The 12,331-nt window shown below is 38.4% G+C and overlaps 1 protein-coding gene across 1 annotated transcript; it reads right to left on the reverse strand.

Moving 5' to 3' along the window:
* Positions 1-971: 971 nt before the first annotated feature.
* On the reverse strand, positions 972-12,028 carry LOC106075660 (tubulin beta-4B chain-like). Its single transcript, XM_056036043.1, has 8 exons — positions 11,764-12,028; positions 10,271-10,447; positions 8,867-9,048; positions 8,625-8,753; positions 8,121-8,236; positions 4,810-5,124; positions 2,931-3,136; positions 972-1,641 (listed from the first exon to the last, which is right to left on the reverse strand). Exons 1-8 carry the CDS (start codon positions 11,795-11,797, stop codon positions 1,460-1,462), a joined length of 1,341 nt encoding a protein of 446 aa, XP_055892018.1. The 5' UTR covers positions 11,798-12,028; the 3' UTR covers positions 972-1,459.
* Between the last annotated feature and the right edge of the window lie 303 nt (positions 12,029-12,331).

A 12,331-nucleotide genomic window follows, 5' to 3' on the forward strand; every position in this document is an offset into this window, starting at 1 on the left:
GCATGTTCTGGGGTGTCTACAGAGTGCACTACCGTGCTACTTTTCTGTTCAAAAATTGTAAGGCAAATGTAAAATCTGCGATTTACTGCACTTGATTAATGGTAGAAATTGGTAATTAGGCTTATAGGTCTGTTTTAGTGTTTTGATTGGAGGGGAAGGTTGACCACAAAACTTTTGGCTACGCTCATGGATAGTTTACTGATTGTAACTTCTTTTTTTTTTTTTGGAAGGGTGGTGTTTTAAACTCTTTTAACTCACCCTCTACCCACCGGCTACGAACATGGAATTAGTTGACGGAAAATTTCCTTCATTTTTTTTTTATTAGAGAGTTTTTAACCTCAAATCTCTCTTGGCTACACCCATAGAATGTAGTGGTTGTAGCTTTTGCTTTTTTTTTTATTGGAAGGGGGATTTTAACATCTAGACTCAACTAAGATTATGGAATTTGTTGACTAGTTATCCATCAGTTTATTTGAAAAAGTGTGTATTGGGAGGGGGGGGGGTAAACTTGAAACCTCTTTTATTATTATATAATATAGAGACTTAAGCTTTGATTTTCTTTTTACTGGCAGGGGGTTTGAACCTCAAAACCTCATGGGTGCTACATTTATAGAATTTAGAGACTGTAGTTTTCCTTTATGTTTTTAAACTAACCCCCCCCCCACCCCAAAATGGCAATGCTCATTGAATATAGCGACTAGTTTGCTTTATATTCTTGATCGAAAAGACACACACACACGGGGCATGAAACACACACACACTGGACATGACCTTCTGTCACGCTGGAGGCACGCAGTTGGGGGGGGGGGGGGGTAACTCAATGATTAATTTTCTGTCTACAAATAGCGAAAGACATTTTTAAAAATTCTCAAAATGTGTCAGTAAATTGAAATGATGAAATCTAAGTCTTAACATCAACTAACAATGCATTGCGTATATATTAAATAAAAAATACAATTATTTTTGAAGACTTGTTTATTATATATTATATTATATTCAAGTCATTGGGTAATATACTTTTCAGTAAAACGCTACAAATGTAAACATATAATAAGTAGAAATAATGAAGTATACATAACTGTAAATAGAAAGTCAATCAAATTGCATCATTAAAATGCCGTATAGTCAGGTATTCATCTAAAAACAAAGCTATCAATGGAATAAAATCAAATGATATATCTTTACAGTCATGTTATATTTGTATAAATGTCCGTCGTCTTTTCAGTCTTTGGCGTAAAAAAAAAGCTACGCCTAAAATGAGAATTACTACGCTCGAAGAAATCTAGATCTACACTTTCACAAATTAAAAATTAAGAACTTTTGATTTGTTGCTGTAGTCCACATTTTCTATGCACTGCACTTTGTTACTCTGAGGTCTACACAGTAGATAACAAGAGCATTGCAATCTAAAAATAAAAGAACAGTCAGTCAGTCTGTCAGTTTGTCTGTCAGTAAAATGTTAAGCTGCCTCGCCTTCTTCCTCTTCCTCCTCAAACTCTCCTTCTTCTTCTGCAGTGGCGTCTTGGTATTGCTGAAACTCGGACACCAGGTCATTCATGTTGGACTCCGCCTCTGTAAACTCCATCTCGTCCATGCCCTCTCCAGTATACCAGTGAAGAAACGCCTTCCTCCTAAACATGGCTACAAAGTAGGGAAAAACAAAAAAGGTCTATTTGATGATCGTAGAAAAGGACATGAATTACGATTCAATATTATTTTATACTAATGTTATCATCATCATCAAACTCCATTTGAGTGAAGGCTTGAGAGGCTCAAATCCTCTCTTGCAAAAGCCCTGGACAGAATCCCTGCTGTCTTGCGTAGTGCGTAAATGTCGCCATACAGGTCAAGAATTTTTGGTTTCCTAGACCTGTCGAGACGGAGATCAGCAAGTCTGGGGCAGTCAAACAAAATATGAGGCACGGTTTCCTCTTCTTCCCCGCAGCGGGGGGAAATCGAATCGAAATTTGGCCACAGCCGTGAGAAATATGAGCCAACAGGACAATGGCCTGTCCTGCAATGTGCTATAATAGCTTGCTCAGGCCTGGACAGCCTCCACCACGGGGAAGTGCGGTCAGGGCGCCTCATGCGCTCCCAGACTCCACGGGCTTTTTGGGACTTGTCCCAGCACTCAAACCACTTTTCCTTTTCTGTTTTTTGAATTATAGCCAGAGTATGTTAGCTAATGTTAGTAGCTGCTGATTAAACGAGGGCTAGGTTAGAAATTAATAATAATAAAAATATAATTTAAATAGTGTAGTTGACAAATATAATGTACGCAATATAAGAAATTAGAACTAAACATAAACATGGGAAACTAATTTAAAACAAGTTTTGAACAGATAGGTTTTAATGTTCTTCTTGAATGTAAGTAAGTATACAGATACAGATTTGATGGAGCAATGTGGCACGATTAGAAGAGCTGATTCGAGGGACATATGGAGTAATCAATTCACTAAGATACAAGGGCAGTTCTCTGGTGTTAATATAGGGACACCTTTTTTTTATTTAAAGTGCAACTTGTATATTAATCTTAACTGGCTATTTTTAGAAAGCTTCTGGGCCGGCCTTACAAATTGCGGGGCCCCTCGTCTACATTTTTGTGCAATAACAATTATTATTATTAATTAGATCATTATATCAACATGTATTATACAACATGCACAGGAAGCTAATCAAACGCACTAGGCGCCAGTGGGTTAATTAAAGTTAGGTCAATCTTATAACACACTAAATAAATTAACCCTTAAAGTCCTATATCTTTAAAAGCCTGTGACAAGAGCCGTGACTGATAGCGATAAGCTTAATGAAAATTGCGGAGGCCCCTGTTCAGTTTGGAGCATTCGGTCAAATCGGCCCTAAGCCTGCCAATATAGAAAGGTGACTAGGATGTTGGATTTAATGATCATTAATTGCACTTTTTGTCTTACCAGTAAACTGTTCAGAGATGCGTTTGAACAATTCCTGAATGGCAGTCGTGTTGCCGACAAACGTGGCTGACATCTTGAGCCCTCTGGGCGGTATGTCGCACATTGCTGTTTTGACGTTGTTTGGAATCCATTCGACGAAATAGGAAGAGTTTTTGTTTTGGACATTCAGCATTTGCTCGTCCACTTCTTTAGTGCTCATTCTTCCCCTGAAAACACCAGAACAGGAAAAGCATAATGATATGCGCGTTTTGTCAAGAAATAAACCTCAAAGATTACACGCTGTTTTGATGCAGGCTGTTATGATGCAGGCTGTTTTAATGCACGCTGTTTTGATGCACGCTGTTTTGATGTACGCTGTTTCGAAATATGTTCTTTTGATGCAGGCTGTTTTGGTGCAGGCTGTTTTGATGCACGCCGTTTTGATGCAGGCTGTTTTGATGCAGGCAGATTTGGTGCAGGCTGTTTTGGTGCAGGCTGTTTTGATGCACGCTGTTTTGATGCAGGCTGTTTTGGTACACTCTGTGTTGATGCTCTGTTTTGATGCAGGCTGTTTTGATGCAGGCTGTTTTGATGCACGCTGTTTTGGTGCACGCTGTTTTGATGCAAGCTGTTTGGATGCACGCTTTTTTGATACACGCTGTTTTGATGTATGCTGTTTTGATATACGATGTTTTGATGCACGCTGTTTTGACGTTTAGTGACACGAAAAAAAAAATTTGCAAAGTTTTGGAAATATATTTTAGAGAATAAGGGATGTGCATATTTCTACATCAAGTGTTCTTTGTGAATTTAAATGTATGAATGGAAGTTGAATTATGTATATTACACATGTTATTATTTAGTAGATTATGTTCTGGCTTTGGTTAGGCCACGACGAGCAAGTTTAACATTTCTTAAATCACTGGCATCCAAGTCAGTCATCAGTTCACCCTGCTAGATTGACCTTAACAATTATTACGTGTAAACTCTGATCCATTGATTGCTAGGATAATAAGTTTGTAGAAAACAGTTCACTATTTCCTTGTACGCTTTTGAAATGTCGTCAGATTTTTTTTTTGCTATATTTTCAATATACTTATACTAATTTATAGTAGGAAGAGTTTGAGTTTTGAGTTTAGGCACATCGGCACAATTTAGGCCATGTCGTGCCCGTAATCCTTTTAGGATCACTCTCCCTTTATATAACAAGGGCTAAATTCTATACAGTTAAATCATTAAAAACAAGGTCTATTCACAGTTAAAAGAGTAAAGGTAGAAAAAATTTAATAATCTAGTAAAAATCTTATGTAAATATTATATGTCCACAATTCATAAGTCAGATCTACGTAGACAACCCCACCTAACGGACAAAGCCCAGTACCTTCCCAGGGTCGACACTATCGAACAGTGTTTTTAAGTTGTGTGCTCCAAAAAAACTTCTCCCTGACATCCTGGTATCTGGGGCAGTCAATGAGAAAGAGAGCTTTCGTCCCAGGGTGAGCTGTATCGTGGATTCCAGAGTTAATTTTTCAAGTTGGTGTTTCTTTTTTTTAGGTTTAGAGATTCCTGTATGAAATTGGTCCTTTTGAGACGGTTTTTTGTGATAGTTTTGTGGATTTTGTTTCGAGTGTGTGCCTCTCCAAGGTTTCCAATTTAGTGAATTGAGAAAGGGTTTTTATTTCTCTTCTTACGTACTTAAATGAATATGTATAATGTGACTAATAAATTACGCGCCAAAACGTCCCGCACCAAAACGGCTGCGCCAAAACGTCCCGCATCAAAACGACTGCGCCAAAACTTCCAGCTTCGTTTAAATGGGGTATGCTCTGAAGGTCAGCTTACTATGCTAAGTGACCGCTCCTGATTTAACAATTTTTTTTTTTAAATGTGTTCTTCTTACCTAAACATACAGGCAACTGTCAGATATCGTCCATGTCGTGGGTCACAGGCTGCCATCATATTCTTGGCGTCAAACATTTGCTGGGTCAGCTCGGGTACAGTGATGGCGCGATACTGCTGAGAACCACGGGATGTCAAGGGGGCAAAACCGGGGATGAAAAAATGCAGCCTCGGGAAGGGTACCATGTTGACACACATCTTTCGCAGGTCGCAGTTCAACTGACCAGGAAATCGGAGGCAAGTGGTGATGCCAGACATGGCAGCTGAGATCAGATGGTTTAGGTCACCGTATGTGGGGGTGGTCAGCTTGAGGGTCCTGTTGGAATGAACAAAAGTTGTCACATGTTGTCACAAAATCAGATTGTGATTTTTATTGTTAGGTCTCAATCTATAGATCCCGTAACATCTTCTCTCTCTCTCTCTCTCTATATATATATATATATATAATTCTCTTCATGGCTCAACAGTTTGGACACCAAGAAGTAAAGAAAAGATCACTCTTTTTTTTTACAAGTAGGACTGGAGTTACCCCACGTAACTTTAGTGGCGAAAAAAAAGAGGGGGGGGGGGGGGTGGGAGGAGGAGAAAATGTAGTATTCATCCGTCACTAAATAGCAGGGTCGGACTTAACCATTGTGGGGTCCTATGCGAAAAGGATATCGCAGGGCCAAGTTTGTGTAGGGATACGGATAATAAGGGAAAATTGGTAAGAGTTTTTATTAGAAAATAAATTCGTCTTTGCATTGTATTCATTCTTTACTACGTACAGAATTACGTGCGTGCAGCGAAGTCATACAGTATATCATACAAATTCTGTTTCCTACATAGATCACGTTCATTAGCAAGAATTATAAAATGTTTCAATCTATCTACGAGAATTGTTGACCTCAAGTAATTCTTCATTTGTTTGAGGCGCGAGAAGCTTCTTTCACCAGATTCCACATTTTGAGAAATGCATAATGCCATTTTTTTTATCGCGCGTAGGAATGGCGTTTTCCACATTGAATGACACCCGAAATGACAATTTTGTTTATATATTTCAGAAGATTTGTATGAGTTTTCAAAAGATATTAATAATTTCCGGCGATTTCTAGGACTTTTTCGTATATTTTGCAATTTCTGGATATTTCCAGGAGCTCCTGGTAAATCAAGAGACCGCGGGAAATCTGTTATAAGCTATAAAATGGTTTAGTTTAATAATTTACACATAGAATTAGCGCGGTCCTATGAAAGCGTGGGGCCTACTGCGGTCGCATAGGTTGCAGTGGCCTAAGGCCGTCCCTTCAAAATAGCGGCGTTTACTACGCCGTGGGTCGACTAGTCTATTTTATAAAGCTTCTATCAACTCCCTCAGTCTGTTACAAAGATTGTACGTGTTGTTTCAACTTCGAACAATTATTCATTGTCTCTAGTAACAATTTAAAAGCAATTGACCAAAATATTGTTAGTCTTACAGAAGGCCTACTTCAGACTTTGAGAACCTGACCATGGATATCACGTGGGCTTGTGACATCATGATCAATGGGTTCCCTTGGAGAACAGGGGAGGGTATGAAAGATATGCAGATGATTTTTTTAAAAATGTATTTAGTATGTTTGTGTGTGTAAGTGAGAGAGAGAGAGACTGAACACTTTTATTCGAGGAGTGGTTTTAGTCGAAGTCCAATATTTGTCCATTTCAGTAATGTTATTGGACTTTGTAGATTGTACATGTTCTACCTATTGTTCAGTTGAGTTGGTCAACATAAAACACCTTGACTCTGTGCACGAGTTTGTTTCTTTTGTTGAGTGAACAAGCGAAGACCTTGGTTAGGCCAATAATAGAATATACATTCTCCGTTTGGGACCCCTCAACTCAAGAAAACATTAAGAAACTGGAACAGACACAAAATAGAGCAGTGAGATTCATAACAAACGAATATTCACATTTGACTAGAGTAACACCTTTAGTTAAATCACTAAATTTAGAAAGTCTTCAGGACAGAAGACTCAAAAGTAAAGTAGCAATCATACATAAAACACTGAACCATAATCTTCAAATACAAAAACAAAATTTAATAAAATACTCTGAAAGACACAAAGATAAAGGCACATTCCTCGTCCCATATGCTAGGACAAATTTATACAAATACTCCTTCTTCCCTAGTGCTATTAGAGCATGGAATGGGTTGCCTGAGCTAGCCAGGAAAACCAGTGACTTGGCAGAATTTAAGTCATTGTTTAATATGCATGACTAAATGCATGACGCGTAGGATGTAGGCCTAATCATCTTCTTTTTTTGAAGTAACGTCTGTATTATATAAGATAAGATAAGAACGTGGCAGCCAGCTACCTAAATGTATAGACGATCTCACCCTGAAGGGTGTAGGCAAGTGACCGGGCTGGGGATTTGCTAGTTAACTCGCCACGATCAAACCACCAAGACGGCACTGTACAACCACCCCAAAGATACAGGGAAGGTTAAAGACACAAACCACAATTCTGCCCAACCATTTGATCTATATAATTCTATTATCGTGTCAAGAATGAGAAATAATAAAACGAACAGTACTTAACTTTTAAAAAAAAAGCGTATTTAAAGTGTAATTGTATCAATTAGTAAGGATCAGTCATGTCATTAAATTCGTAATAGACTAACAATAATCTGTGCGATTGGAAAGTTTCTGTTTAGCGCAATTTCATGCTTTTAGCTTTCTCAATGCGCTATGATCCTGTCACTTGTCTGGACCAGTTGGGAAAGTGGTGGGAGGAGAAAGAAGGGGGGGGGGTATCTGTTAACTGAATGTTACGTAATCGCTTTTTAAAAGCATTTATTTTTTAAAAACTTGAACGACCTGAATTAAGCCTTCTCACTAACCATTGAGCCAGTGAAGCGCTTATGACAAATGAAGGTTTTATAGTATCAATTGTTAGTTTCAAACTTTAAAGCGGTGACCTATTTATTTCTAAAAGTATAAAGGGGACTAATTTAACTTATACCATCACATCAGTCAACCACTATTTCTTTTCCCTGTTCGATACAAAACAAAGTAATTAATAACCAATAGTTAAACTTTTTTTTTCTTGTTTTTGTGATGTAGAAGAAAGAATAGTGTGAAATTTCATCTTCATCCGAGATCGGGTATCGGAGAAATAACGTGTACAAACTTTTTACCAGACAGGCAGACAGGTTGCTATAAGTTTTGTAATGAGAGGGTGGGGAAAATGTAAACTTACCTATACCAAATGTCCTAATTGATGAACCTCACCCAAAAACAAATTTCATAAAGGATGCAAGTCACCTAAATCAAATGCCGTAAATGATGAAACTCACCTAAAGCAAATGTCGTAAAGTGCTTCATTGTCAATGACGTAGGTCATATCTGTGTTCTCTACCAGTTGATGTATCGATAGTGTCGCATTGTAAGGCTCGACTACAACGTCCGATACCTGGACAGACAACCAAATAGAATGTGTGGAAGTCATTATGTAACTAGTTAAAACTAGCTGAGTTCTAAGCAGCTGATAAGTATGTTACATTACCAGTCCATACTAATACGCTATTTTTAGACATCGTTCAAAAAAAGGGAGCGAGAGACAGGGACACCTCAAGGAATAGAATGTATTAACTTGTCGTCAAGTGACTGGTCTGAGGTTTGTATATTAACTTGTCAACGATCAAACCCCCAAGATGCGCCTGTACAACCAACGACCGTCTACAACATTGCTTGTCTGAATAGAGCTTAAATCACCTACGCTGATGAATTTTTAATAGTGGTTATAAAAACATTGTAAATAGAAGGCTTCTTAAGTACATAGCAACTATTCAGAAAGTTACCTTTGGGGATGGTACTATAGAGTATGTGGTCATAATTCTGTCTGGATATTCTTCTCTGACCTTACTTATGACCAGAGTGCCGAGACCCGATCCACTGCCTCCACCCAAGGAGTGAGCCAGCTGGAAGCCCTAAACAAACAGAAACCAAAAGTAAATTCTAAACAAAGTTGACAAAAGTATTTATAATACATACGTAGTCAATAACATAGAGGCCTTTTAAATAAACAAAGATTTAATCTTACTTGTAAGCAGTCGCAAGACTCCGCCTCCTTTCGTGCCACGTCAAGGACAGAGTCAACAAGCTCCGCCCCTTCAGTATAATGTCCTTTAGCCCAGTTGTTCCCTGCCCCTGACTGACCAAAGATAAAGTTGTCCGGTCTGTGGATTTGACCAAACGGTCCAGATCGAATGCTGTCCATTGTGCCTATAAAAAAAAATCGGCACAAAAAGACTTGAATGTAAACTCGGGTATTAAAAATAATAATTAGATCTAGAAAGTGGGGAATTCAGAGATAATGTTGAACTTTATACTAGATCTTGGCCATTTGGAGAAAACCTGTTAATTGATGGAGGTAATAATGACATCATATGGTAAAATGAAAACAAAACCTATTAAAATAGGCCTACTCAGAAAGACACAAAGATAAAGGCACATTCCTTGTTCCATATGCTATGACAAATGTGTACAGATGCTCCTTTTTCACTAGCAGGGGCGTAGCTAGGAATTTTCCATTTGGGGGTCGGGGGAGGGTGGCTTAGCCTCTTTAGGGGCCCCTGCATTTTGGGTAATATTTAATATAAAAAAACACTAATTTGGGATTTTCAAATTCTCCCCCTCCTCCCCCCACCTAGCTACGCCACTGTTCCCTAGTGCTATTAGAGCATGGAATGGGTTGCCTGAGTCGCCAGGAAAACCAATGACTTGGCCGAGTTTAAGCATGGCTAGATTGACCTCAACATGCAAAAGCCATCTAATGGTAAAATGAAACCATATGGTAAAATGGCTTGTGGTAAAAGTACATTATATAGTCAAATGGCATCATGTAAACAAATAAATGTCTACATGGCACTACATGCGATAAAACGACATCAGATGGTATGACGTCATGTAGTCCAAATATAGTTGTAATGATACCATAAACATAAATTGCTTTTTAAAAAACACAGCCAATCATCAAGTCTAAAACCGCTTGACTACATTTGACCACCTAACAAGGTGGCTCCAGTTCGAATCCCGACTCAAGAGTCGTGTTTGCTGAACGCCTTAAGGCAGTTCGTACACCTTCCCGCTGATACCCGCTTCACCAATTGGTCCATAAAAGAGACGGGGCCATAGCTCACTAACATTTAAGCTTAAAAGATGCGCTTCATAAACGTAATTAACAGAAACTACTATAGGACAGTTAAAAGTTCGTATTGTGCTTATAGAGAATGCAACAAATATTGTTTGACTATTTGAAACAATAAGTCATAGATTAACTTAAAACAGGACCGTCCTTCACACCTTTGTAACATTTTTTTTCCAAAGTCATAGATTAACTTAAAACAGGACCGTCCTTCACACCTTTGTAACATTTTTTTTCCATTGCACACACATTTAAGTCTGTAATAAAAATCACATCCAATGACGCTAGTCCAGCACTGACCTGGCTCCAAGTCCACTAGTATACCCCTGGGTACGTACTTCCCCCCAGTAGCCTCGTTGTAGTACACGTTGATTCTTTCCAGCTGTAGGTCACTGTCTCCATGGTAGGTCCCCGTCGGGTCAATGCCATGTTCGTCCGATACCACCTCCCAAAACTTGCCACCAATTTGATTACCACCTGAGGAAAAGAGTTTGAGTTTTGAGTTTAGGCACATCGGCACAATTTAGGCCATGTCGTGCCCGTAAGAGATGTGAATTCTAGATCTAGATTTAGTTTAAGCAAATTAAGATTTTTTTTTTTCAAACTTCTTTTCATATTCTATCAAATCGCGCTTTTAGTAATATCTTCAAGTCAGTATGTCGAAGTTTTTCATTTTATGTTGTAGGTTAACACCCTGACACCTCTCACTCTCAAAACTATTCTACACGTAGGCTTAATAAAGCGAGTAGAAGCAAAAAAAAAAATCATTTGAAGACTCTAAAAAAAGTAGTAAACCTAGGAAAAAGAGTCACCTCCGGTGCCCCAAATGCCCCTGCCTACCACACTGGGAAAGAGATAGAAGATATCTAGAAAGGAACAATTTTATTCGCCGTCTCTGTATAGATCTAGGTGTACATTTCTGGCTTTGATTTTGTCATCAATCATTGCATGGTTAAACCAAGAAATTGGCAATGAATTAGAATATGAATTATTCAGTCTAGGTTCAGACTATGAGGCTTAGTCAGTAATGGCCTAAGGCTGGCCCTAGTCCCGAGTTGTAACCTATCCTACTTCCGACCTGTAGGAGGTATCTAGATCTACTATCTTCATTTCTGAAGTTAGGTGAAACTTTCAATACCATTATAAATATTAATAATCTGTATTATCCATGAGGGAATATTTATTTAAGTATTTAGTATTTCACATTACTGATTACATTATAAAAACAAAAGAAAAGGAATACGACAGCACACAAAATATACGTTCTTACCACAGTTTCTCTTTAACATTACATGCCAAATTTACAACAATTAAACATAAAACACTGAACCATAATCTTCAAATACAAAACTTAATAAAATACTCAGAAAGACACAGATAAAAGTACGCTGCACGTCCCATATGCTAGGACAAATGTGTACAAATGCTCCTTCTTCCCTAGTGCTATTAAATCATGGAATGGGTTGCCTGAGTCGGCCACGAAAACCAATGACTTGGCAGAATCTAAGTCATTGATTAGCATGCATGACTAGATTGACTCAGAAACTCGCTTAGGACGTAATTATCTTATTTTTTTGAAGTAACGTCTGTATTTCACAAGATAAGAAGTCAAGAAGATAACAGTAAGTTACATTTTGTTTAATCTACTCTAGATCTACTGTGATCTACATGTAGAATAACTTTACTCAAGATCAAGTCCAAAATAAGTATCATCTCGATCTAGATTCTAAGCTAGTCTTGATTAGCTTAGTTCTAGATCTAGTATTAGAACTTAAGAACAAATTTCATCCTACCTTGTCCAACCTGAAAATGTACTATCTCTCTCATTTCTGTCTCCAAACAAGAGGACTATTACAGGCGCAGGAACTTAATTGGTCAGTTCTAGGGCGACTTCTTTCTTTCCTCACTGGACTGTCTTTTTGTGTTGTGACTAGATCTAGATTAGATCTGTTGAATTATATACAAAGTAGAAAGTAAAACTTGATCTAGGAAATGTTTGGCTTGTTGCTGTTTTGTTTTTGTGTCGTTTCTATGTCCGGAGTTGTGTACACGTCACATTTACTTGATGACGCAGTTTGGCGTTGCGCAGTCACAACAATATCGGGAATTTCGAAAGGTACAATTATCTTCTCCAATATTCTCTCTGCTTTAGAACTAGTAGATCTAATCATGGCAAGACCGCACTACAGACAGGGATTTCCATGCGAACGGCTGTATGGACAGTATAGAGGGACTTCTTATAAACCGACAGTTACGCTTGGCAGGGCTCGTATCCCGTATGGGGGACGAACGTATGCCAAAAGCAGTCTTATTGGTGCCCCACGGAAACGCTTTAAAGACCAGCTTAGGCGCCAGTTTGTT

This window comes from Biomphalaria glabrata, chromosome 7 (assembly GCF_947242115.1).
Source record: "Biomphalaria glabrata chromosome 7, xgBioGlab47.1, whole genome shotgun sequence".
Taxonomy (NCBI): domain Eukaryota; kingdom Metazoa; phylum Mollusca; class Gastropoda; family Planorbidae; genus Biomphalaria; species Biomphalaria glabrata.

What these genes read in the sequence shown, in the direction of transcription:
- LOC106075660 (XM_056036043.1), bottom strand. Translation starts at nt 11,797, where the DNA reads ATGAGAGAGATAGTACATTTTCAGGTTGGACAAG. An exon ending in AGTCTTGCGACTGCTTACAA is followed by an intron (nt 8,754 to 8,866) that starts GTAAGATTAAAT and finishes CTGTTTGTTTAG; the next exon opens with GGCTTCCAGCTGGCTCACTC. An exon ending in CTTTACGACATTTGCTTTAG is followed by an intron (nt 5,125 to 8,120) that starts GTGAGTTTCATC and finishes TCATTCCAACAG; the next exon opens with GACCCTCAAGCTGACCACCC.